Source organism: Neolamprologus multifasciatus, chromosome 8 (genome assembly GCF_963576455.1).
Source record: "Neolamprologus multifasciatus chromosome 8, fNeoMul1.2, whole genome shotgun sequence".
Taxonomy (NCBI): Eukaryota; Metazoa; Chordata; class Actinopteri; order Cichliformes; family Cichlidae; genus Neolamprologus; species Neolamprologus multifasciatus.
Genome location: NC_140446.1, coordinates 10,203,395 through 10,231,389, shown reverse-complemented (window position 1 = coordinate 10,231,389; position 27,995 = coordinate 10,203,395). Strand labels below are relative to the sequence as shown.

Genomic DNA, 27,995 nt, shown 5'->3' with positions numbered 1-27,995 from the left:
AGGTGCTGAAAACAGACTGAGCTGAGAGCTGTGCTACCACAGAGAGAGAGAGAGAGAGCGAGCGAGAGAGAGAGAGCGAGAGAGAGAGAGAGAGAGAGAGGGGGGAAACAGAGTGTGTGGAAGACAGAGGGTTAGAGAGAAAGAGTGAGAGGAAGGGGGAGACAGAGAGGAAAGAGAGGGGCAAAGAATAGAAAGAGCATTGTGTGGCTGCTGAGAAAGAACCCATGTCTGCACAAAGAGGTAGGTGTACTGCTTTGACTGGTACACACACACAAATGCACGCACAAAAGTAGGAAATCCTTGCCAGTGTATCCAGCAGTAGGATGTTGCAGCAGTCTTTTCAATAGACGTTAAACGTCAAGTGAGTGCATGTTCTCTTCCAACTGTGTGACTTGCCTTACTACATGTAGCAGCTGTGTAGCAGTGCACGGAGGCAGGTCGATCACTTTTCCACAGCATGTGCTAGACCGTGTGTACAGACGGCATAACCAGATGTCTCATGTGCGTTCAACATATGTGAGTCAGTGGGATACTGATGGGCCATGTGTAGCTGATGACAAACACAGTGGCACACGTACACAGAGTTACTACCATGATTAAGAAAGGTTAATTACAGTTTATCAGACAAAGTCCTTTTTTATTAGCCCTATTTTTATCATATTAACTGAATCCAGCTAATCATGTAATCAGTTTGACTGTTAAACTATTATGGGTATTTGTACTGATAATTGCCTGATTATTCTATCACTGTGAAGGAGGGTAAGGGTACAGCTTTTAACTGAGTGAAAAGTAATTAATGAGTTTAGTTTAAGCTGTCTCTGAATTAGAGAACATTTTTCAGCTTATCTTCCGGTTTCTATTCTCCTTATTCTTTAGTCATTTAGAGATCATTTTCAATGATGTGAGCACTGCAAATTCAAAGAAGTACAACTACATTTGTGGTGGTGAGTTTTTCATTTTTAGTATTTGGGATAGCCTAGTCCTCTTTAAAAAAAATTGTTACTATTGCAATAATTGAATTTAAAAATCCAGTTAAGTCAGTGTTGGTGTCAAATGCCTTCCACCTTCCTCATATTCTCAGGAAATTGGTTCATGTACTGTCAGTGTTTCTGAATACTACAAATGAGTCGCTTTTATATGCACTTAAAAATAAAAACAATCTGAAAAGCTTGATATTACTAGATGTCAGGAAGAAAATTAGTTTATTCCTAATTTGGACGACTTGTCTCTTCAAAGTCCTTACAGCGTACCGGGGTTAGTGTTGGGCTCCTTGTGCATCAGGAACGTGTGGTCATTACCACAAATGTGTACAAATGTCACATATGTGCATGTTTGGTGACATGTAGCTTATCTAAAAGTGTCGAGATAAAGCAAAAGAGCAATCATGAAAACACCATTGTGTTACTGGTTACTCATTGGGTTGTTTTGGACTGAAACAGCAATAGTTATTTTTACTGCTTAAGTTCATGTTGGTCCAGTTGAGCTCGAGGTCAGCACCAGTCTGTCCTGCAAGGTCAGACTGGACTAAGCACTAAGGACAGATCACTTCCCCATGGCAAGCAGGGATGGTTCCTCACATTTCTCATCATATGATGTTGCCAGAGGTTCCCCTTTACAGGAAGAAGCTGTTTCACAATTCACAAGTCTAAAATATATTTATAGATCTGCCAAGTAGGCGATGTTGCCTCCCTCTTAACATAAACAACAAATGAGGACACAACATGTGGAAACAAAAATTCATAGAATAAGTCAAGGATGTTGTTTGGCGAGGCATAGCTGCTTGTGATGCGCGTGAGAAACTCTTCGCCATGTGCCTGTCCGTGAGGAGGAGAGGCACTCCACTGAAATCAATTTTATTTTATTTATATAGTGCAAATTCACAACAGTTGACTCAAGGTGCTTTATTTTGTAAAGATCATGCAATAACAGAGAGAACCCCTTGGTGACAGTGGGAAGGAAGAAAAAAACCTCAGGGAAGGCAGCCATCTGTTGTAGCTGGTTGGGAGTGAGGGGAGAGAGAAGAAGACAGAGCGAGGACAAAAACAAACTATGGGAAAAAGAACCTGGATTTAATAATTACCATTGAATAAATACAGTAGTGGTGTATGACCAAACAGGGAGTGCAAATACACAAATTTGTAGTTGACAAGATCTCACTGGGCCAAATAACAGGCCTGGGCAAATTCCCACAGTGGTTTCAACCTTAACCTCTAGTGACTGTAATGACCAATGCCTTTTATCATTAACAATCAATTATGGGTCAACCTCATTACCACCTGCAAAAAGAGGACAACCTCCACCCAAACTGTGTTTTTAGAAGTGAAGAAGCCTCTTAAATGACAGCGGAAATATCTTCAAAAATGTAATTTTTCCAAATTACCCCAACCTAGATGACTGAGAATCTATACAAGTTCTGTTTGCTCCTGTACAACATTAACATTATCCATTATTCCAAAAGTTTAATATTAAAAAATATTGTTTTCATCAGCTTGCAAGTATCAGGTTGCACTTACAAGCAGCTCGGTACAATTTACTGGTACTGAACTGGTTTAAATGGTTTTAAATGCTTCCTCCACAACACCTGAGAACAAAACATTCCAGCTGTTCCACTGCAGATATCTAATATCATGAACCTGTAGTAATCTTTAGTTTTAATTATTGCATCTGACAGTTAGTGTTTATATACACCTTCCACATTTGATGACTTCCTTTTATGTCTGTTCTTTTTAAACTGGATGACTTTCCCACCACCGATCTATTTATTTATTTTTTGTTAAATAGAGGATACAAACACTTAGATTACTATGCTCTAAGGCACATTCTGCTGAGTCTGTCTTTATGCAACACACACAGATGTACGTTCAGACAGTCTGCGTGTGTCCACATATGTTTATGAGTAATTAAAGCCAAACCACCAGAGCAGCACAACATTTTAAGACCTGCCTCGAAGGCAGGTTGTTGTCTCGTCTTCCCGTCATTATAAAACCACACGAGCAAATCTCTAGCTGCGTCACCCATTGACTCATCACTAAATGTAAAGCAACTGCCCTCTCAGCATCTGCTGATGCAAAACAACCTCAATCATGTTCCTCTATGTTTCTTTCTCTTCCTCTCCATATCTTTATGACAGGCGTTTCATGAGTCCAAATTTTCCCATCAGCAGGGGTGGAGATTTTTTTTAGTGTCACGCCATTCAGAAAACAAACAAACCTCAGTGCTCTTTAACATACTGACAGTAAAGAGGTATTTCAGTGCTTTTTTTTTTTCTTTTTTTGTGAATTTAAGTCAAATCTGTATCGGGTTTTTTGTATGATGTTTAAATTCTTAAAGTCTTACACAAGTACATTTACGACTGCATAAAGTGCAGGGAGTGATCACCATGAGACAGAAGGATGAGTGTACGGATGGATTTTCTGCTGTTAATGTTATTCTATGTGCCACAGTTACTGAACATTGTTTCTATAGATAAAAGCTCCACATGTTGTCTATGTAAACAGCACTCATGCATACTTTAGGCAGCAGGGGTTCCTGTAAATGTTATTTTAAACCCTGTTCTTTCAACTGCCTGCATCCTGAAAGGTAAAAGTTCAAGCAAATTTAGGGCATGATAAAAAAAAGGCTTTAATCTTAAAAAAAAAAAGATTTCTGGATGTCAACTAAATGATAGCAGATGCTATGCTGTTCCAGTGGCCCCTTGTGGCATCTTTTTCCCACCACTCTGTCATGACTTCGAGGTTCAAACAATCCACCTCAGCAACACAATTGTGCTTACAAGGGATCGGAAATGAAAACACTGGCGGCGTGTCTGCGGAAAATGCTTGCCAAATCTGTATGCTTGGGAACAGGAGACTGTGTGTGTGTGTATCTGGCAGACAGTTGTGCGTGGTGAGGGGAGTTTTGTTTGTTCACACGAATGTTTGGAAATAATATTTGGTTTTAGACTAAGGATTAGACTATGCTTATATTTCTAATGATTCGAGAAGGCGCAGTGCCATTAAAGTTCCTCACAACACAGAAAAGCAAACCTTATTCCGTATGTAAAAGCCTGTTGATGTTGCAAGAGAATTCCTCTGATGTCATTTGCCAAATTTTCTGCTCAGGTAAACCCTCATTTTCTGTCTCAGCATGTTTTGGTATCCTTTTAGCCGACAGCTATATCATTCTTACGTGGTTACATATAAAGTTGCAGTCTTCCCCCACTTTAATCTCAAAGCAAATGACAGGAGGACTTTGAGACAAATTGCTCCAAGTTGCTGCACACTCAGACTTGACAGTAACTTTAAGACAGGGTAAGGTTCAGTTCTGTCTGCCACCTTTATAACTCTTTGGTTACGCGTCACTTCTAGACTTCGATATTGTACGATAATAAGTAGGAGTCACTTGTAATTAACGGAGTGAGTCACTGATGCCAAGTTTTGTTACTTTATTTATGTCAAAGTCAGAATAGTTAAAGCAGTTGTTGGAGACTGCAGCAAAAGCACAGTTATTGTGACATTTGGAATGAATTATGATCCATTTGCCTTTCAAGTGGTTGCTGTGAAAATGGGAACTGGGTCAGTCTGTCTGCTTATTATTTGCATAAATTCAATAATCTGTCAACAGTAAATCTGAATCAGACCACTGTTACTTGGACAGAGGTCTGCTACAAGTTGACCTGTGCGATCGCCTTGTGATCGAAAATGGTTACCCAATGGTAAAAGACATTACACACTCAATCGGGAAGTCAGTCAGCTCTTACTGGTTACAAAATGCCAGAAAATTCAGAGAAATACCCAGGCAACCACCAAAGGAGGATGAGACCCTATATTTACTAGAGATGAACAAGATCCAGTTCTAAAAATGTTTAATACGTCAACATGTGGCTTCATTCTTGCACCTCTGCAGCTGCATGCCCTCAAGAAAAAGTTTGATTAAGTCCATATTTCTTCTGAAGCAAGTGAATAGCCTCAAATGATGTAGTTCAGACAGGAATGCTGAGTTAGTGGCATTATATAAGCTTTTGATGAGCTTAACTAATGTGGAAACTTCAGTATCAATGCTGTCTTTTTTTCCTTCTTCAGTGTGAAAATTTTAAGAAGGGTTCTGCCATATCATCTACAATAATACAGGTCAAAACTTTCATATGATATAAAAGTGTCATATCCTTTCTAGTATACACAAACAAGACAAGGCCCAACATGTCCAACAGTGAGAACCGTGTCATGGAGCAATTTTGGGAACCCTTGGCAAAGCACACTACTTTAAATATGCAGAAAAACCCCCCCAAAATGAACTACCCCCGATAAAGGTGGAAATAAACTTGTTTCATGATTTAAGGCAAAACACGCGCCATCAAGGCTACAAAGGCGGAGATACTAGCAGTTGATGATTCCACTGAAAACTGCTGGAGTTCCCACTAACTCCAAATGAGAGGAAGCACAATGGTGAATTGAAAGCATCTGGTGACAGCATCCCAGGTAGAAAATGTTTTTTCAATTTCAGTTTTATTACGAGAGAATATAGTGCAGGTTATCTAAACAGGAACAAAGATATGTTACTTTATTTATTTTTAAACTAAGACATTAAGCAGTTATGCTATACATTTACTTACAATTTTGAAGAAGAACACTACCTAGGCTATTTTTGTACTTACGTCTGACTTATGCTGTGTTACTAGATATTTTCCCATAAATAAAATACAAAAATTCCAATTTCAGTTCTGGGTTAATTTCAGGCACTTTGTCTTGCACCTACTTCAAAAGTCTATAATTTTTCTATGTCAGATTTGGTCATCAGTTGCAACACTTGTCATTTTGACCCATTTCAGTTAGAGGGTCAGCCATGCACTTACCTAATGTAAGTGCAGAGAAGCATCCTAATGGGTTCATTGTGTAACTGACGCCACCAACGCTTACATTAGAGCCTCTTATTGCGTGTTTTGTTTGGGTTTCCGGCAATGCATTTAATTACCAAAATTAGGGAGGGGATAGCCTAACATATGAAACAGGAAATGACTGCCTTGTAATCCATTTATTTCAACAAAATAACTATATTCTAATTATAACTTCATCACATCATTTAAATGGTAACTGTAATGAAATAAAGTTACTCATATTTTGTATTTTAAATATGTACATATGCCGGTACATGTATTCCGTTATTCCCCAACACTGACTATAACACTGTTGTTGGTGGCACCTTGTAGCAACAGATAAACATTTTATTGTTTCATATTAAAAATAATCACCTACATCTAATTCAAAATGAATGCTGAATATTCTGAAGTTTTTTTTCTGGATTATCCTCACACTGCTCAAGGAAGACTCCTCTGGATACAAAGGAATGTCTGAATCCCTAGTTCTCACTTGATTCATTGGCTCAGTAAACATTTTCCTTATTAGTTTATGGTTACGACCACTAGCCATAACTCTTCTTTAGTACAGGATGTTATACATTTTGTAAATCATGGTCCCCCGTTAGTGTCGAACAGACAATAAAGCTTGGTTTGCTTTATGGGATGACTTTTGATAGACAAGTGCCTAACATATGAGCTTGCAGTGTCCTCAGTTTCTGATTCAGATCTACCCTTTGTTAATCGCAAACTCACAAACTGCCTTAAAAGCAAGAGTTCAAAACTAAATTGAGATGTATATATTAAAATAATAATTATGTGCAACTTTTTTAAAAGTACAGGCTTAAGAAAGTTCTTGCTCTTCCGACTTCCACCATGTAGCCATTGTTAGAGAGGAAATATCCATCAAGCTGTATTAAAAGCTACAGGAAATAGGCTTTAAAAGAATACTTATGCATTCATCCATACACTTCCACTTCTCCAAATTCAGGCGCCTAGAGCCTATCCCAGCTGACCTTTCGTCAGTCTGTTGCGGTAATGTTTTATCACTGTTTTAACATAATGTACTTTTACAAGTCTACAGCTACTGTCATGTGCTGGGTTGTACTATGTACAGAGCTGAGAGTGAAAATACAAGGAACTTGCAAGCTTTGAAATATCTCCATTTGGACATTTATTTTTCAAGCATCTAAGTTGCTTATTTCAATTTAGTGGGCGTTTAATTTGTTTTATTGTTACCATTATTCCAGACCAAGGATGCTTCAAGTTTTGACAATCAAGCGATGATTTAGGGAGCCAGCATATTTGGGAGACCCACATGACAAATGTATTTTTATACTCTGTTACAGTATTTAAGTAACTCTAAAAGTTGGATTTCTTAAAATCACCTGTGTCAAATGTTAGAAATGGATAGTCTGCTTCAATGGGTGTACAGGAAATGCTTTTAAACGCCATTTCTTGGAAGTGATGTTGAAACAATTACAGGATATTTATTACAGGAGTGTGTACGTAATGTATTATTGTGGGAAGGCTTGAATTATACAGCTCTCTGAAGTTAGGAAGGTTGGCAATCGTTCTCTAGTGTATGTTTGATTATGTATGTGCATGTGTGTTGCAAGAGAGGAAAACAAATGACAGAAACCATCTGTGAATGGATCAACAAATCTGCAGGCAGGTCATGTTCAGGGGTATACACACGCACACACACACACACACACACACAAACTTTTCAACAACCTCCATTCTTCTACACACACCCCACACATAGACACACACACACACAGCCTTACAGAACAGAAGGGAATTCCGATCCGTCACTGAGATGACATCACAGTCTCCAATAATAAGAAACAGTCAAACAAGGGAGTCCCCACTTCCCTCCTCCCTCATACACATCCCACAGAATGAACAGAGGGTAGAAAGAGTAGTGCTGGGCAGAGTGACTCTCATTAGCTCCCATAGAGAGAGTCCCTTTTAAGGGGTTCACATGCACACACGAGAACGCGCCGACATACGCACAAACACGCTTTAGTTGCATCTCCATAGCGACCAGCTCTGCTGTCCCAGCTTGGGGAGGAAACTGAGTGCTTTAAAGCTGCTACAACGCAAACACACACACATGCACACACATACAGCTCTGTTCTAATCCGTGTCCGGCCACGACGGAAAAACCTCTCCTCATCTTATCACCCGGCTACCTCCCTCTGTCACTTCTCTCCTCTCCCCGTCCAGCCCATATTTTCTTTGCCTTCAACTTCCACCCTCTCTCCCTTTCTCACATACCCTCCCCCTCTCTTTTTCTCCCTTTCACTATCTGTCTCTGTCCCTTACCCGTCTGAAGTACACAACAGAGGTAAGTGCTCTCGCTCGCTGTGTGCCTCTGGGTTTAATGTGCTTTAACTTTCAGTCTTTCAGTGCGTTTTCTCACAGTAGACTGAGGTGAGCTTAACTATCGGTGCTGCGGGTACTGTTGGTGAAGTAGGCAGAAAAACTGTTTTGTCCTGTACTCTGCCGGTAGGTCAGTTTCTGCTTTGCCAGCTGTCGTGCGCGCCTCGACAGTATCTGTCAGTTCGTTTGCCCTGGCATTAATCAAACAACCATGTGTGTGCTTGTATATGTGGGCTTGCTTTCATACTGGTATCTTATTCATTGATTTTCCATCACAGTAGCTTTGTGACCACAGACAGCCTTTTATACCCTTTTTGTGTCTGTTCTTGAAACTGTGCACTTAAAAGTGCATATTATCTGCTATAGCATTTTGACTTTATCCCATTAGAGCAATTGTGATAGCTCTATACTTCGGAGTACTTCAAGAGGAATGAGAACCAAAAAAGTAATATTTAATATCAAAATAATAACTAGCACATGTTGAAATCTTTAATCACTGTTTTCATACACTCTTGTGGGACTATAGCTATTGAATTAATAGGTCAGCCTTTCTTTGGTAGAGTTGACTTTTTGATTATATCCAATTGTCCTTCTGTGTTGTACAAACAGTTCAAGTATTTCCACAATAATAGTTCTCTTTAAGTGCTTTTCATAGTGGATATCTGATCTTTCAGCCCATGTTAAATACACCAGTGAGATACCCTCTCTAATGTGCTGTGGCTGAAATAACAACTCCCCCTAAAATCAATGAACAGTCTGGCAACAATTTACAGACCCCAAATCAGAAAGCCCTTGGTTACAAAACACAACAAAACAATTAAACGCTCTTTCCAACACAGTTTCTCTCCAACATCCAAGCACACACATGCTGTGACATACGCCACATCTGGAACCAAGAGTGGCTAAACACATACTTATTTAACAGTGTGTCCCCATCTTCCCCTTTTTACCCTCTCGCCTCTCCTCTCCTTCCTGTCTCTGTCTGTCTCTCCACCCACGCTCTCAGAGATGAAAGAGAAGAACCCCTGGCCTACGCCTGTGACCATCATCATCATTGTGATTGGTGTCATAGCGATTGTTGCCCTGGTGACGGTGGCGGTTTTGCAGAACAAACCTGTTCCCCAAAAGTACAAGGTAAAGTACTGAAATGTTGTGACCTGTTCCCTGTGTGGGAGTCAAATGTGTTACACAAGAATCTCAAGCCAAAGTCCACAAACCAAATAAGGCATCTTGTCAGTATAGGACCTCAGCTTGTACAACCGGCTTTACAAATCCACCACCAAATATGGCCAGCGGATATCAACAATAACATTAAATCATCTCTTTAGTTACAGTTGCAGACCCAGGTTTGAGTCTCACAGCTGAAAGCATGGTCTAGTTTTTATAAAGTACTGTACTCCTAATTCACATGGATTGGTGCTACAGTTTTGGCAACATGTAGTTTATACAATTATTAACCTGATGTTAAATGTTTGCATGTAACTAATTAACTAGAATTTGTTATTTTTCCGCTCCTCCTCCAGTATGGGATTGTGCTGGACGCTGGATCTTCCCACACAGCTCTTTATATTTATCAGTGGCCAGCAGAGAAGGATAACAACACTGGCAGAGTTGAACAGACACACTCCTGCAAAGTCAAAGGTACAGTATATGTTGCACAAATACTCTCATATGACAGTGCAAACTTACGTATATGCATTAATATGTAGGAAATTGCATATGAATCTGCATATTTACTGATATAGCTATTAGTGTTTGTGTATGTGCGTGTGTAAATTTGGTCATAAATGATATATTCCTGTTTAATAATGATTCCTTCTAAAAAGCTACAATTAAGTATAATTGTATTATACTATTTTCCTTAAGTCCAAGGTGATTCATTTTCTCTTCATTCAGTTTGAAATCTTATGCTCTTTTAAAGAAAACTGCATCTGAAGCCAAAGACTGATCAGAATTTACATCTAGAGACTTGGTGGATTAGCATAGCCACTTACTAATTATTCATTAGCATTATTGAGTACACATTTGATGGTTCCTTAAAAAGTCTTCACATTAAATTTCATATTAAATGACAAATGGCACTGGGCAACACCTTACCGAGTCAGCCATTGTTTCAAATGTTGTGTTAAGTCTATAAATGGATTTTGTTCAACTTCCCAGGACCACTATAGAAAAAAAATTGACAACAGATAACGCACTAATCAATTCAGACACTACCTGAAAATGAGAAGCTGGAGTGTAGGTGGGTTGCAAAGTGGCTTGGAGATACACACCAACTGTAGGCAGATTAAGCAATGGCACACCGTTTATGATTTATGATTTGTCACATACAGTGGCTTGCAAAAGTATTCGGCCCCCTTGAACTTTTCCACATTTTGTCACATTACAGCCGCAAACATGAATTGATTTTATTGAAATTCCACGTGAAAGACCAATACAAAGTGGTGTACACGTGAGAAGTGGATCGAAAATCATACATGATTCCAAACATTTTTTACAAATAAATAACTGCAAAGTGGGGTGTGTGTAATTATTCAGCCCCCTGAGTCAATACTTTGTAGAACCACCTTTTGCTGCAATTACAGCTGCCAGTCTTTTAGGGTATGTCTCTACCAGCTTTGCACATCTAGAGACTGAAATCCTTGCCCATTCTTCTTTGCAAAACAGCTCCAGCTCAGTCAGATTAGATGGACAGCGTTTGTGAACAGCAGTTTTCAGATCTTACCACAGATTCTCGATTGGATTTAGATCTGGACTTTGACTGGGCCGTTCTAACACATGGATATGTTTTGTTTTAAATCATTCCATTGTTGCCCTGGCTTTATGTTTAGGGTTGTTGTCCTGCTGGAAGGTGAACCTCCGCCCCAGTCTCAAGTCTTTTGCAGACTCCAAGAGATTTTCTTCCAAGATTGCCCTGTATTTGGCTCCATCCATCTTCCCATCAACTCTGACCAGCTTCCCTGTCCCTGCTGAAGAGAAGCACCCCCAGAGCATGATGCTGCCACCACCATATTTGACAGTGGGGATGGTGTGTTCAGAGTGATGTGCAGTGTTAGTTTTCCGCCACACATAGCGTTTTGCATTTTGGCCAAAAAGTTCCATTTTGGTCTCATCTGACCAGAGCACCTTCTTCCACATGTTTGCCGTGTCATCCACATGGCTTGTGGCAAACTGCAAATGGGACTTCTTATGGTTTTCTGTTAACAATGGCTTTCTTCTTGCCACTCTTCCAAGGCCAACTTTGTGCAGTGCACGACTAATAGTTGTCCTATGGACAGATTCCCCCACCTGAGCTGTAGATCTCTGCAGGTCGTCCAGAGTCACCATGGGCCTCCTGGCTGCATTTCTGATCAGCGCTCTCCTTGTTCGGCCTGTGAGTTTAGGTGGACGGCCTTGTCTTGGTAGGTTTACAGTTGTGCCGTACTCCTTCCATTTCTGAATGATCACTTGAACAGTGCTCCGTGGGATGTTCAAGGCTTGGGAAATCTTTTTGTAGCCTAAGCCTGCTTTGAATTTCTCAATAACTTTATCCCTGACCTGTCTGGTGTGTTCTTTGGACTTCATGGTGTTGTTGCTCCCAATATTCTCTTAGACAACCTCTGATGGTTGCTGCTGTATTTGTACTGACATTAGATTACACACAGGTGCACTCTATTTAGTCATTAGCACTCATCAGGGAATGTCTATGGGCAACTGACTGCACTCAGACCAAAGGGGGCTGAATAATTACGCACAGCCCACTTTGCAGTTATTTATTTGTAAATAATGTTTGGAATCATGTATGATTTTTGTTCCACTTCTCACGTGTACACCACTTTGTTTTGGTCTTTCACGTGGAATTCCAATAAAATTGATTCATGTTTGTGGCTGTAATGTGACAAAATGTGGGAAAGTTCAAGGGGGCAGAATACTTTTGCAAGCCACTGTAGGTGTGTAGGAGGGTATTAGTTGAAGTGGGTTGGCATGAAGATCAGTTGAACTTTGGTGCCTGTCTGAACTAATGCTATGCCTGTTTTGTGAAAGCTTAAAATAGCAAGTTATGCTAGAGCAAAAGAATATACTGCTATACACAGAGCTAGATGTATTTTTGGCTTAATGTTTTGTTGTATGTTGATAATACTGTGGTAGCTATGTATTCAGTAAGCCAATTAATAATTTTAACAGAATAAAAACAATTACACATGTATTCCTAGTCCCTTCACATCCAATTAGTAACTGTACTCTCTGTTTTCTGAAAAATCTTTATCTGTGTTTTTGTTTTGGTTCCAGAGAATCTAGACGTAGTTATTTTGTAAAAGCAATGACAGACAAATGAAAAACAATAGCTTATTGCCAACACAATCTCATGGTGATGACAAGACTGTAGGAAGTCAATGCGCAAGCAAAAAAGGCATGTCTGGCACCTGCAAATCTGCAGAATAGCATTTTTGTTTTTATGTGGACTAAACAAAGGAGCTATTGTATGTTTATTGGTAAGCCTTAAAAGTACCCACGGACATTTAGAGACCACCAAACTGGGTGTTTCCCTACAGCTTCCCGACTTTAAGTCAAATATAGATACTGTATCGTACCAAATAAACACAGAATAATTAAAATTTAAGCATGGTATATATAATTTAATTAAACTGTTGTCATTTACAAAAAAGTCATTTATTACCAATAACGCTATTAATTAGATACATGATATACATGTAAATACCCATAACTGTGTTATATTTTGAACTGAAACTAGTAAGGCACTCCTGGCTGCATCTTTGCCTAGTATTAGGCAATTTATTCTATAAGTTCATTTAACCTCAATAACATCTTTACCTGGCCCGTCACCTTCTGAAATACAGAACAGTTCCTGAAATTTTAAAAATGAGTGAATTTTCAAGAAGGGTAGCTGTAAAGACAAGGCTCTCGCTGTGCTTTATTGTTACTAAATTTCTGCCCAGTGACTCTCCTGACTTTTTGTTCTAACAGGTAAAGGTATTTCCAGCTATGCGTCTGAACCATGGAAAGCAGGAGAGTCTCTGAAACAGTGCATGGGCGAGGCTGAGGAGACTGTCCCCAAAGAAAGAGCTCACGAGACCCCACTCTATCTGGGAGCCACAGCAGGAATGAGGCTGCTGGAGTATGTCGCACAAGCTTAGACATTTTCATGATAAAACCTAGAAAAGAATGTTTTTTAAAAACACCCACAGTGAACAGCTTTTCATGCTGACACTATTTAGCTTATCCCCTGTCTAAAATCTGAAACTGTGTTTGCATTGGCAGTGCAAATAGTGCTATTTTTTGTAACCATTTGCATTTGCACATCCTGTCATTTATCTCCACAAGAACTGCCAGGACAGTGAATAGGCTACTGTCAAAGCCATTATGCACAATACAATGTATATATTATTTATGGGCTGCTGTATTGATCTGACTTGTGGACGTGACTCACACCTACATTTGTGCCATGTGTGCCTGCAGTATTGTGAATAGCTCAGCATCAAAGAACGTATTTCAGGCTGTGGAGAAAGCCCTGCGAAACTCCCCCTTCTCCTATCAGGGAGCAAGAATCCTCAGTGGGCAGGAAGAGGGTGCGTTCGGGTGGGTCACAGTCAACTACTTGGATGATCGTCTCAAACAGGTCAGTATGTGCACATCAAACATACAGGTCAGTGCACATTTGTCCACACTGAGGACGTACTTTGTGTGTGCCAGTACTCCCGGTTCTGCACTGACCGAGTGTCATTTTACCTCTTCTGCAGGGCTTGAAAACAACAGGCGCTCTTGACCTTGGCGGGGCGTCTACTCAAATTAGCTTTATATCCGATGATTTTGACGGCTCAGAGTCACCGATCAACTCTGTCAACTTCCGACTCTATGGAAATGATTATAACCTGTATACTCACAGCTTCCTGTGCTACGGAAAAGACCAAGCGTTAAAAATGGTGGTGGCAAATCACACTCAGGTAAACTTCTGACCTTGGTTCCTGTGTTTTGTGAATGAACTGTTCAAACTAATCAAATATGGGATGTTATCTTAGAGAGCCATAATGTTCTTAAATGTGCAAAAGTACTTAGGCGTCATTGTTCTCCATCTGTTGCACCTCACTATCTCACTCTCTCTCCTAGTCAGGTGCAACAACAGTATTGGATCCTTGTTTCCACTCAGGCTACAATGAGACAAAGAACTACTCCGTCCTTTATGACAGCCCCTGTGTGTCAGGCAGGAAACCTCAGAAAGTTCCAGAAAAATTTTATCACATTGGGAAAGGAAACTTCCAAGAATGCCAAGAAGTTGTCAAAAGTGTATTTAACTTTACTTCCTGCAAATACAGCCGATGCTCTTTCAATGGGGTCTTCCAGCCTCTTTTGCAGGGGCCATTCGGGGTAAGTGAGTGTTTCTCCATGTGTAGATTTAACCTGGTTTATAAACAGTCATCCAAGTATATCTGGTGACTCGTTTTAGCATTTAGCATTCATGCATTTATTCATTCATTTTTTGCCACATCTGTGAGAATGACCCTGTTCAAGTTTAAGAACTGCCCGACTATCCTCACTTTTATTGACCCAAAAGGAGCGACTGAGTACATGAACTCATCAAGAGAGTGTTTATTTAAGTCAAGACAGAAAGAATCTACGGTGCCTAAAGTCTATTGGCTTCAGACAGAATAGAGCTTTAGGGCACTTTTTCATTTGCTTAATTTTTCGGTCCAAGAAGCTATATCTTTTATACTGCTCACGTCTGCTCTGAAGATCCCCTGTGAGCTCTAACCTCTCTAACCACAACTCGCAGATTACAAGGCTGCACAACAAAACATAGACTACTATCAGCAGATGCAGGCTATGATCATGGGGTTGGAGTTCATCCATAGCATGAGACTTGTTCGTGAGCAGCCACATGTATGCACACAAGTGCACACATTTTGGGCACGCATTTTGCATCCAACATGGAAGAAAATTCTTACAAAAATAATGCAGTTATATCATGTGGACTGTCTATAGCTGTACATGGCTTCCTAATTTGCTTTTATTCACTGTGTGCAAATTTTATAGAAAACAAAACAGAAGACCAGTAAGAAAACAAATGGAAATATTTCAGTAATGTTATAAAAGCCTGAATGAAAATTAACCAGAAAAATTATGACCTGAATACACCCAACAGATGCTGATTCGAAGTTCCCTCTATGCTGTTTTCTACCCCACCCCTTGAGCAACCCCATCTGATTACGATTCTGTGAGAAGTGTGAACTCGCTGTATCACAAAGTAGAGGATCAACTGGAATTATTGAGTCAGAATCTATCTGTGGGAAGCACAGAGCACTCGTGTCGTTTGGGCGTGCACAGGGGTTACACAACATACAGTATAATCGATTCTGCAATCCTCGAAGTACCAGTTTATTGAGTTACTTCTGTTTTTAATGTGACTGGCATTAATTGTGGAATGACTCAGCAAAAAGCGCTTGTGTTTCCTCATCTTCCTGATCTGAATAAGAAAATAAACCTTTGTAACATTAACTGATACAATAATCAGTCTGAAGAGACAGTATACTTAGGTTGTAGTGATAGAATAGAAAACGTGCATGTTTCCCTTCTAAAACCCCCCCGAAAAAATAAACTAAATCATTGCAGTACTACTGAATATTGTATCTACCACCAGTGTTGGGAAGGTTACTTTTAAAATGTATTCCATTACAGAATACAGAATACATGCCCCAAATGTATTCTGTAACGTATTCCGTTACGTTACTCAATGAGAGTAACGTATTCTGAATACTTTGGATTACTTAATATATTATCATGCTGTTTACAACTACGTGAATGTACTATTGCTGTGATTTATTACTGTTACTGAAGGTCCGCGGCTCCGAACCGTAGTAAAGGGACCTCTGGCTAATACGGTGGATTCTGTGTCGGGCTCGTAGCTGAAAACTAGCTTTACTTTGTTGTCTGGGTCAACTTTGCTAGCGAGAGACAGAGAGAGGCGTTGAAAGGCTGCTCCAACGGAACTTATTGTTTTTGGAGGAAAACACGAACACGGTGTACAGTCGAGTCTTAATAGCTTACTTACAACTGGGCTCCTCAGGCACTCTGTTTGGCTGCAGTGGTTATTATTATATTTACATGCTTCCAGCTCCCGTTTCTGCTCATGACAGCTCGTACTTTCCTTTTTCTCCCTCCCTCGCTCACAGACACATAACGGGTATGGCAGTCCATTCTCCCTGCAGCACGGACTACACCGCCTATGATGCTACATTCTTTAGAGCTATACCTGTAGCATTCTGCCTATTAGCTTAGCACAACAACAACAAAAAGGCCTCTCTCACTCAGGAAACACGCAGAGAGAGAGTGTCACCCTGTAACCATGGCAACCGTAACGCTGCCACCTGGAACAACAGAACGTAGCTGTCAAACAAAACTCAAACAGTCCTGTAATCCATTTATTTCAACAAAGTAACTGTATTCTAAATACCACCTTTTTAAACGGTAACTATAACTGTTGCATCTTCAAAAAATAAAAATACAATAACTGAGACTTACAATGAAGTATCGTTGCAACTGGTTTACTGAACCTTTCTTTCGGGGCATGTACAGAACACGAGCATCCATTTTTCTACTGCCTCCTACAGGACACACACTTCTTCCTCTTCCTTACAACATAAATGTAACATAGAACCACTACTGCCTCTCATGGCATTACCATTTTAAACAACACACTCATATATTTATATAACCACTAATTTCTTGCGATACCACATCTCCTCCCCCCTTAAGTCAACAACTCCCTTGACTTACAAAATAACTGTTTATCTAAAGAATGCTTAACAAGCAATCAACATGTAATTAAGGTAACCATACAACCATACATATGTTTCCATGTTTTTCTTTTTTTCTTTTTTATTAACTAGGAAGGTACGTCCTTCCTGTGAGATCAGAGCGCATTGTTGCTCTATTCCTGGAAGATCTCACTCTATCTAACAAAGTCCTTTAAAGTCTCTGGTGGACGTCTCTCTCTCTGGGAACGTCGCAACACGGGTGTCACTGAGGAGTCTCCGGGAGCCGGAGTCTCCGGAGCATAGGGCAACTCCGTTGCCGGAGGTTGTGGCGATGTGTCCAACTCTGATGGCAAGAAGCACTCAGGCACTGCTTCTTTGTCATGCAATGGCTCCACCTCCCTGTCTGGTGTACTGGGAACAGTGTCAGCCACTCTTGCTCTCACCTGATCCACGTGCCGCTTCACAGTTTGACCTGATCCAATGGTAACAATGTAAGACACTGGACCCGATGCTCTCACAATGACTGCGGGAATCCACTTCGGGCCATAGGAGTAGTTTCTGATGAAGACCTTGTCTCCTGGTGTGAAACTTCTCAGTCTTTTCTTGGTGTCGTGATTTTCTTTCTGTTTCAATTGTTTGTGCTGCACTTTTGTTTTCACATCAGGCATGAGCAAGTCCAAAACTGATCTGAGTCTCCGTGACATCATCAACTCTGCAGGTGATAAACCAGTAGTGGCATGCGGTGTGATGCGATAACTGAACAGAAATCGGGACAGTCTGGTTTGCAAGGTATCACCTTTGACTTTCTTCATCCCCTCCTTAAAGGTCTGGACCGCCCTCTCAGCCAGCCCATTTGAAGAAGGGTGGAAAGGTGCTGATCTCACATGGTCAATTCCATTCTGCTTCATGAATGACTCAAATTCAGCACTTGTGAAACATGTTCCGTTGTCTGAAACTAACATTTTAGGTAGCCCAAACACACTGAAACTCTGGCGCAGTTTCTCTATAGTTACCTGTGATGTAGAGGATTTCGCAGGGTAAATGTCCATCCACTTGGAATGAGCATCCACAATGATTAGAAACATCTCCCCGAGGAAAGGCCCTGCATAGTCCACATGGATTCTGGACCATGGTGACTCCGGCCACTCCCAAGGGTGTAATGGTGCAGTAGGTGGTGACTTATAGTGTTTCTGACACTCCTCACATGCCTGCACTTCTCTTTCAATGTTCTCATCCATCCCTGGCCACCATACATAAGACCTTGCCAAGCCTTTCATCTTCGACATGCCTGTATGAGTCTGGTGCAGGAGTTTCAATATTTTGTCTCGGCCTTTGGTGGGAATAATTACTCGGGCTCCCCAGAGCACGCAACCATCCCTCACACTCAGTTCCAGCTTTCTCTGTCGATACGGCTTTAAACAGGCATCGGTCTCAGTTGGCCAGCCTTTTAAGGTGTACTCGTGGACTTGCGACAACAAGACATCCTTAGCTGTCCATCGTTTGATCTGTGCAGTGTCCACTAATGTGTCATCCAGTACATCCATCATCAAAACCTGCTCAGCCATCTCTTGCTCAGGTGCTGAGTCTGGTACCGGCAACCGGCTGAGCGCATCCGCGTTTTCATGGTGTTTTCCTGGCTTGTACCTGATGTTGTACTCGTAAGCACTCAATGTCACGGCCCATCTTTGTACTCTTGGTGAGCCCATCTGAGGTATAGGCTTCTTTTCATTGAACAGTGAGATCAAGGGTTTATGATCTGTGTAAATCGTGAAAACTCGGCCATACAAGTATTTGTGAAATTTCTTGATGCCAAATATCACAGCTAAACCTTCTTTGTCAAGCTGAGAATACTTTTTCTCAGCAGGAGAGAGTGTGCGTGACATGAACCCCAAAGGTCTCTCGCTTCCATCCTCCATCTTGTGTGACAATACGGCGCCTACCCCATATGGGGATGCATCACATGAGAGAACCAACTCACGGTCAGCAGAATAAGGAACTAACACCTCTGCTGAGTTCAACAGGTTCTTGGATTTCTGGAATGCTTCCTCTTGTCTCTTTTGCCATGTCCACCGTACCTCGTGTCTCAAAAGTTCATGTAAGGGTGCCAACAGGGTTGCCAGGTTTGGAAGGAATTTGTTGTAGTAATTTAGCAACCCTAAGTAAGCTTTCAGTTCAGTGACATTTGTGGGGGTAGGTGCGTCCATGATTGCTTTAACTTTCTTTTCTACCGGGTGGAGCCCCTGGGCGTCCACTATGTGCCCCAAGTACTCCACTTTCTCTTGCATGAAAGCACACTTGCACCTCTTTAATCTCAACCCAGCTTCCTCCAACCGGGTCAACACCTCATCCAGGTTCTGTAGATGGCTTACCTCATCCACTCCAGTCACTAAGATGTCATCTAAATACACCGCTACGTGAGGAATCCCCTTCAAAAGACTTTCCATGGTCCTCTGGAATATTGCTGGAGCAGAGGCCACTCCAAATGGCAATCTGTTATACGTGAACAGCCCCCGAGACGTGTTTACTGTCACATACTTTTTCGATTTGTCATCCAAGAGTATTTGCTGGTAAGCGTGGCTCATGTCTAATTTTGAGAACTGCTTACCCCCGGACAGTGTGGCAAACAAGTCCTCCATTCTGGGTATTGGGTACTGCTCCAGTGAAGCCACGGTGTTTACAGTAAGCTTGTAATCCCCACACAGTCTTATTGTCCCTGTGGGCTTCAGGAGTGGCACTACTGGTGCCGCCCATTCAGCATATTTCACTGGCGAGATGATGCCTTCTTTCAACAGTCGGTCTATTTCCTCGTCGACTTTTGCTCGCATAGCAAAGGGAACAGAACGTGGACGGAAGAAGCGTGGGATGGCATCACTTTTCACATGAATAGCAGCTTTCATTCCTTTCAGGGTGCCCAATTCCTCTTTGAATACATTCTCATGTTTACTTAACACTTGCTGAAGTGCTTTTTCTGTTGTTTTGACTTGGTGCAGCTTTCTGTTGTTACAACTGTTTTTCACTTCACCCCAGTCCAACTTAATTTCCTCAAGCCAAGCTCGACCTAGCAAGCTGGGGCCGTTGCCTTCGACCACCACCAGGGGCAGATGTTTTTTCTGCTGCTTGTATTTGACGCTGACTCGTGTTGCACCAACCACCTTAACAGGATCCCCTGTATAAGTTTCGAGCTTGATTTTGATGGGCTGCAGGCTGGGGGGCTTGCTGTCTTTCCCTGTTTCTCGGAATGTTGCTTCGTTCATGACTGTTAGGCAACATCCAGTGTCAATTTCAAAGTTCACCTTTTTTCCATCAATTTGCATATCCACAGTGTAGGGGTCTACTCTTCTCAAGTGTACCACACTGCCACGCCCTAACTTGAACAGTTTTCTTTTGTGCCCTTGACTGCACTTGACACAGTTCAACATGAAAGAGTCATCTTCAGAGCTATCAGTTTTGTTGTTCTCTGCTTTCTCACCCACATTGTGAGTACTGTAGTGTGAACTCTGCTTTTTTTCTTTCTTTACATATGTCGATCCATACTTTTTCTGGTTCAGTTTAGTCTTGCTTCTACAAGCTCTAGCTATGTGTCCCATTTTACCACAAGCATGACATTTTTCTTGTTTGTACTTACAGTCTGCTGCTGTGTGCTTGGTTCCTTTGCAACGATAACACTCTTTACTTTCTCCTTTAAAGGTACGACTCTCCTGTTGTCCTTTAGTGAAACTGAAACATTTTGCTGACGCACCTGAGGTCTGCAGATCCTGTGCATTTTTATTTGCAGTCTCCATGGCTACTGCAATTGACAAAGCCTTGTCAAAAGTGAGATCTATTTCTGACAAGAGACGTCTCTGAATTCGGTCATCCTTAATTCCGCAGACGATCCTATCTCTCAACATCTGTTGTAACGTGTTGCCATAGTTACAATCCTGAGCCAGGCGGCGCAGCTCCGCTACATATTCCATGACGGTTTCATTCGGCTTGCGGGAGCGAGAGTCAAACTTATACCTTTGCACAATTTCACTGGGCTTCGGATCGAAGTGATTTTTCATCAGAAGCACCAGCTCTTGGAAGGTTTTGTCTTTGGGCTTGGCCGGGCTGAGAAGGTTTCGCATCAAGCTGTACGTCGCTGCTCCGACGACACTTATTAAGATCGCTCTTTGTTTCTCTGCATCGTCGATCCCGTTAGCTGCAAAAAACTGCTCGAGTATTTCCGTATACTCATCCCAAGTCTGATTCTTTGGATCGAACGCTACTAGCGTGCCAATTGTAGCCATTTCCGCTTCGAGGTTACTGCCTTCTATTTCCAGCCGAAAACTTTTGCATTCTTTGAAAAGCTAGCCAAACCTGTAGCCGACTCGATCACTTTTTTTTTTTTTCTCTCTCTTTTCTTTCTGTCCGATCGCCCAAACTCCTTCCCCTAAACGTCCTCGTCGCCAAAAAGATGTTGCATCTTCAAAAAATAAAAATACAATAACTGAGACTTACAATGAAGTATCGTTGCAACTGGTTTACTGAACCTTTCTTTCGGGGCATGTACAGAACACGAGCATCCATTTTTCTACTGCCTCCTACAGGACACACACTTCTTCCTCTTCCTTACAACATAAATGTAACATAGAACCACTACTGCCTCTCATGGCATTACCATTTTAAACAACACACTCATATATTTATATAACCACTAATTTCTTGCGATACCACAATAACGGAATACAGTTACTCATATTTTGTATTTTAAATACGTAACGGCGGTACATGTATTCCGTTACTCCCCAACACTGTCTACCACAGACTATTTTTTTTAATTAGCAAAGACTAATTTGACGGTTGTTGCCACCTTAATCACACAGCTAGCCATATTTCTTATAGTATAACTGCAACAGACCCCAGCAACATGGTTAAGATGCCCAGACAGTGCAGTACATGTGGTAAATCTGCCATGTTGAAACCTGGCACACAGCTATCGGCTACAGCCACCTGTGTTAGGATCCACCTCTCAGTCATAATAAGCCACACCCCCAACAATCAAAACAAAATTTTAATTTATTTAAAAAAAAAATCATCCCCTTGCAGTTGTAATGAACAGGGTAATTAGCCAATACCTTATTCTAAAATATTTAGGGGAAAATAGTGGTTTAAGTGGCAATTGTTATGATTATGATATAATGATTTCAATAAATGTCCAATAAATTTCCGTAGTATTTATAAATTGATTACTTCACTTTCTAGAGATATGCTGATTTCCTCCTGTCTCATCGCTTTCTCTTTTCATCTTTCATTTTAGGCGTTCTCTGCTTACTACTTTGTGATGAACTTCCTCAATTTGACGGATACATCCATGCCCCTTGAAACTGTGAAGGAAAAGCTAAGCCAGTACTGTGCTACCTCTTGGGATAAGGTCAGAGAAAATGTATACATTGGTTATACACATAAGAAATGTTCTGTCATAGTCACCCCCTTCTGTGTCTTATCTATGTCCTTCAGCCTGCCTGTAATGTACACTGATTGTATCCTTGCGTTTGAACTTCCTGCACAGATAAAGAAGCAGCATCCTAGAGTAAACGTAAAGTATCTGGCTGAGTACTGCTTCTCGGGCACCTACATCCTCACCCTGTTGACAGAAGGATATAATTTCACTGCAGAGACTTACTCAAACATAAAATTCATCAAGAAGGTCAGTAGATCACTGTCCAGCTTTTTCCTGTCTCTTAAAGAGAGACATCCACACCTGATAGGTCATACTGACCTGGCCTTGTGCTTGTGTGTGTGAGTGCATATATAAACAAATACCTACTGTAACATCCATCTTTCTGGACACATTTAAGTCTCTGTTGGAAAGTGACAGGTGTGGAAAAACCTCAACTGTGTAAAAGGTGGTTTAAAAATTTTAGGATTACATTTAACTTGGACTAACTGTAATCCTCTCTGCCAGTTTGAGCATTCAGCTGTCCTTTGGGAGGCCAGCTTTAACAAGCATTGGTATAAATACCGGGCACAAGTTTTATGCTGACAAAGAGCTAACTAAGCTCTGGGTTACTTAAGAATTTCATAGCACCCTTATCAGACAACACTAATCTATTCCAGCTACATCTAATATGCTTGCAGTTTGCAGAAACAAAAAGCTCTGCTGTTCAAACAAGAAAGTAAAAAGCAAAGCATAGAGGACATAAAACCCCTCAAAACAACAGAACCACTCTCTACCACCACCTTAAAAGTGATTCAAAAAGTAGGTAGCAACAGCCTGTGAATTACACAGCAGCAAAGCTCTTCTCATCTGAAGTAAAGCGCAAAGTCAGCCTTCAGTTTAGGTTTCAGATTAACACGAGACTCTCAGTTGTCTCCTCACAGAACACACAAGGGAAATAGACTACGCAGAATATTGCACGTAACCTAATCAAGCAGCCAGAAAACAGATTGCAATTCCTTTTTTATATGAAACACGGCAAAGATTTTACACTTCAGAGGAATATTCAGCAACCACCTCCTCAGCCAGCTGCACACACACACATGCTGTCATCAAGAAAGCCATACAAACAATGATCAGGATCAGGGATCAGGATTTCACGGCATGTTAAAAGATGCTGTAATATAGTATACAATCTAGAGGACTAAACTTTGCATTAATTCACACCTACTTCTTCTACCGCGCAGTGCTGTGAAAAAGCAGGCAGTAAACAACAACTTCTTGTTTTTGTTTTTTTGCATATTTGTCACAGTTAGGAAATGCTTGATTACAGTTTTTGCTGCAAAGGGCAGCAAAACCAGTTCTTACAGCAGGTTTAAGGGGCAATTACTTTTTTTCGGGTTTGCAAGGATAGGTTTAGATGGGTTTTTTTCCATAAATAAATGAAATCATGATTTAAAAACTCATCATGTATAGGGATGGGTACCGGTATCCGGTGCCATGATGGCACCGGTTCTGACATAAACGGTAGTAACCAGACCGAAAAGCAGCGCACATTTCGGTGCTTTATTTCGGTGCTTTTTTTTCCTGAGATGTGATACACTTTGAATTCTAGCCAATCATTTTACGTTTCCGGGGATAGTAGGCGGGTCCAGGTACGTAAGTTCTTTTAGAGCAGAGCTACAGATTAAAAATGCCCAAGGCGAAGCGGTCAAAAGTCTTGCTGTACTTCACAGCAAAAGATGCAAACTCAGCAGCCTGCAACAAGTGCTTTAAGGTGATACTGTGGAAAGGAGGTAACACCTGAAATCCGATGAAACACCTGGCGACGCATAGCGTTTTTTTTAAAAGCCGAAAAATGCGCCGTATTTGATAGCTTGCTGCGAGACCTCACACCGAGCGCATCTACTGCAGGTGTGGTGCCTGTTATCGGACGAAGAGTTAGCAACATCCCCCAAAAAGCTGAAGAGTAGAGTCCTGGCCCCTAGCCCTGCCAGTGTAGCAGAAATGATGAGGATGATGATGGCAGCAGCAGCCGTTCTTCTCTGCGTGAGTAGCTTAATGTTGTTCGTGTATAATTTACGTTGAGTAGGCTAACCACGTTATTACATTAATGTATGTAAGGTGAACTAGCAAACACCATCATAGCTACATGCGGCTGTCTTCTTGTTTGATGGCAGATACTCCCTTCACCCTGGCCAAAAAGGCAAAAATGACCAAATAAAAAGTGGGAAACAGTTAAACATGAGAGGTTTTTGGACCAATTTTGTGTTCTCCATTCTTTAAGCACCGGTTCGAGCACCGTTTAAGCACCGGCACCGTTTCAAAAGTACCGGTTTGGCACCGGTATCAGATAAAACCTAAACGATACCCATCCCTAATCATGTATTTAGTCAGGTATGTTGCTAATGGGTGTAGATCTAGATGTAAGCCACTCACCCTCCTTCTCTCGCAGCCAAGTTGGCAACATTATCAGTGGTTACATCCTCTGAGTAAAATAGTAAATGGCCGTATTTGTATAGCGCTTTACACACTCAGTCATCCACCCATTCACACACTGGTGATGGCAAGCTACATTGTAGCCACAGCCACCCTGGGGCGCACTGACAGAGGCGAGGCTGCCGGACAGTGGCGCCACCGGGCCCTCTGACACCCACCAGTAGGCAACAGGTGAAGTGTCTTGCCCAAGGACACAACAACCAAGACTGTCCGAGCCGGGGCTCGAACCGGCAACCTTCCGATTACAAGGCGAACTCCCAACTCTTGAGCCACAATTAAAGCCCCTTTAAAAGTTAAATTATATTACACACGAGAATGCTTAACTCTTTCCAAGAAGCCTTGATTAGAAAAAAGTAGTGAGCAGATAAGGAATTTATTGCTCTGTTCTAGAGACTTAAAATGCAGTCATAAAAGGACATAAATCACACCATAACAAGAAAAACTCAAACCAGTTCAACCTACATGCAATACAACAGGATTAGTTTGGGTGTTACCTCGTATTACTCCAGAAAGACTAGGTGGCAAAAAACAAAAAAACAAGAAAGCAGCCAGTCTGCTTCCTTGTTTTAAACTCTGACAATTATTACTCTGCTGTAATTATACACAGACATGCACACAAATTGGATTCTGTGTGATCAAATATCATAATCATTTATTTAAAAAATGAATAAATAACACGGCTGAGTAGTTGAAAAACAAAGGATTAACATCAAACGTTGATTCACAATAATGCTGATTGGAACTGCTGGTGTTCTTTGAACCCCTCAATGTGGGGTCTATTACAGGCACTGGATGATACTGTAGCTAGATGGGGGACCCAGTTAGCGAAGGGTAGACCAGCAGCTGTTTCAGACTGTGCAGTCACAGTTCTAATTAACATCTCGTGTAAGAATTTCGATGTTTACTTTTTGAATTTCTTTTTTTACAATTAGCAAGCATATGCTGTATGACTGAAATTACGCATAATACCCTAAGGAAGGCATTTCACTATAAGCCGCTACATCAGGTTAACCTCGCTATACTGACTGGTGACAAATTAAAGGAAAAACCTGAACTCTTGATCCCTAGTGTGTGGGTTGAACACTTAAAAGAGAGTTTGGACTGGCACATTAATCAGTGCTTTGGCATACTGAAGATCTTCTAGTAGTAGCAAGGCTTTTTAAGACAACTGAATTTAAACACTTTTTATTTGAATTTGTCAACAGTTTATGTTTATGGCGATCGCTTCCCTTCTTCTTTGTTTCCAGATAAAAGGCAGTGATGCAGGCTGGACTCTGGGTTACATGTTGAATCTCACCAACATGATCCCAGCTGAGGCTCCTGACTCACCCCCTCTCCCCCACGCCGGCTACGTCTCCATAGTAACCATCATGACAATACTACTCATTGGCCTCCTCTTACTTCTCGCCCTCCGCATATTCTGGCCCCGTTGCTCCAAGAAAACACAAATTGTATAAACACTCTGAAACGTTTGTATGCATGTACAGTTATGTGCAAAAATCTCGAGTCACTCCTCATCTATTTATATTTTCCTTTCAAGGAGCCACATGTACTTGTAATCTAAGCAGCGAGAGGTGAACCGTCTTCAAGAAACTTAAAGAAGTCCAGGCTCTTTTCTTTCCAAGCTCCATAGACAACCATAACCTTGATGACTGAGAACCTACACAAACAAGTATTATTTTTAAGCTCTCTTGAGCAATAGTTCTCTAGACTTCCTGAAGGTCTTTCACAATTCTTCTTTAGACATTGCTGCTTTTTCACTTATTTTCAGTTCAGTCTTTGTACCTCGCCATTTAAGAGGATTTTTTTTCTTAAGCCACTTAACGCTGACCTATGAGTCATTCAAGTATAAAAGAAGACACCTAGCTCAAGGGATGAACTAGTGTTCTGTCAACACAAAACAGACAACTTAGCAATGAACTCATTTTAAATAGTATCTTTAAGCACTCTGTTATTAACAGCTGTTGCAAAAGCGTATCATGTGTTTACATTTCTTTCATTGAATTCGTGAAAAATGCCAACGGTAACACAGTTTAACAGGCACAAAATGTCTTTTTCACCAACAAAGAGCTATTATTTTTTAAAACTTAATATCTCAGCATCATGTGCAATGTGTCCTTAAATAAATTGAGGAAACTGGACAAGGAAGAACTGGCAGGCCTGAAAAACTATCTACAGGAGATGAAAGTTATCTTTAAGTGATTTCCTTAAGCAATAGGAAAGAATCCAGCAAAGACTTGACATATAACTGGAGAAATGTATCTGGCTCTGATTCTGTCAGAATCTTATCCACCATGCAACATCGTCTGGAACAAACGATTGGCAGGGAATTCATTTTTAGCGTGATAATGATCCAAAACATACTGCTTAGACAGTAAAAGCATACCTGGATAGAAAAATACACAATGGGACACTATCAGTCATGGATTCACCTCCCCAGAGCCCAGATTTCAACATTACTGAAGCAGTGTGAGATCATCTTGCAAGAGAACAGAACAAAAGGCAGCCAACATCCAAAGAAGAGCTTTGAATGTCCTTCAAGATGTTTGGACAACTACTTTCTACTCAAAAATTACAAGAAATCTTGCCCAAGAGAGAAAAGGCTGTGTTAAAGAATAAAAGTAGTTCAACCTTCAGATATGTTGCATTTGTAAAAAAACGTTTTTTTGCTTGAGTTTTATTGTGTTTCCATGTATATTTGTATGTTTCATTAAATCACTACCCCATCCCCCATTTTCCAAGCAAGAAATAAAGACATGAAGGGTGGCTTAAGACTTTTGCACTGCACTGTGAGTATGTGTGAGTGGCAAATGAGATAGAGGACATTTGCAAATGTTTGTGTTTGTGTTGACTGTTTTACTAGGTAGTGGGGAGGTTAAAGGTCATACAGATTCAAGGATAACAGTTGTGCATCCCTGCTTGAAGGACATTTCCTGTATAAGAGTGTATGTGTGGTGTGTGTGTGTGTGTGTGTGTGTGTGTTTGAGTTTGAATGTGTGACACCTGAAAGTGTGCTTGTACCCACGTCGGTCTGCATGTAAGTGTCTTAAATAATGAATACGTGAATGTGAAGATACTACTGTATAAATAAAATAACTAAAGTTTATAAAAAAAAATCAGATTGGCACTT

General features: G+C 41.0%; 1 protein-coding gene across 2 annotated transcripts; it reads left to right on the top strand.

Moving 5' to 3' along the window:
- The first annotated feature begins 6 nt into the window (after positions 1–6).
- Positions 7–27,981, top strand: entpd1 (ectonucleoside triphosphate diphosphohydrolase 1). 2 transcript variants are annotated; one of them, XM_085170951.1, is made up of 10 exons: positions 7–240; positions 9,225–9,352; positions 9,742–9,859; positions 13,184–13,334; positions 13,676–13,835; positions 13,957–14,160; positions 14,324–14,581; positions 22,247–22,360; positions 22,499–22,636; positions 26,113–27,981. In XM_085170951.1, the coding sequence occupies exons 1-10, from the start codon at positions 225–227 to the stop codon at positions 26,320–26,322; spliced, it is 1,497 nt and encodes a 498-aa protein (XP_085027077.1). In that variant the 5' UTR covers positions 7–224; the 3' UTR covers positions 26,323–27,981. The 2 variants fall into 2 exon arrangements, with proteins under 2 accessions (XP_085027077.1, XP_085027078.1); XM_085170952.1 differs by lacking the exon at positions 7–240 and adding an exon at positions 272–8,183.
- The last annotated feature ends 14 nt before the right edge of the window (positions 27,982–27,995 follow it).

What these genes read in the sequence shown, in the direction of transcription:
- entpd1 (XM_085170951.1), top strand. An exon ending in TGGTGGCAAATCACACTCAG is followed by an intron (nt 14,161 to 14,323) that starts GTAAACTTCTGA and finishes TCTCTCTCCTAG; the next exon opens with TCAGGTGCAACAACAGTATT. An exon ending in ACATAAAATTCATCAAGAAG is followed by an intron (nt 22,637 to 26,112) that starts GTCAGTAGATCA and finishes CTTTGTTTCCAG; the next exon opens with ATAAAAGGCAGTGATGCAGG.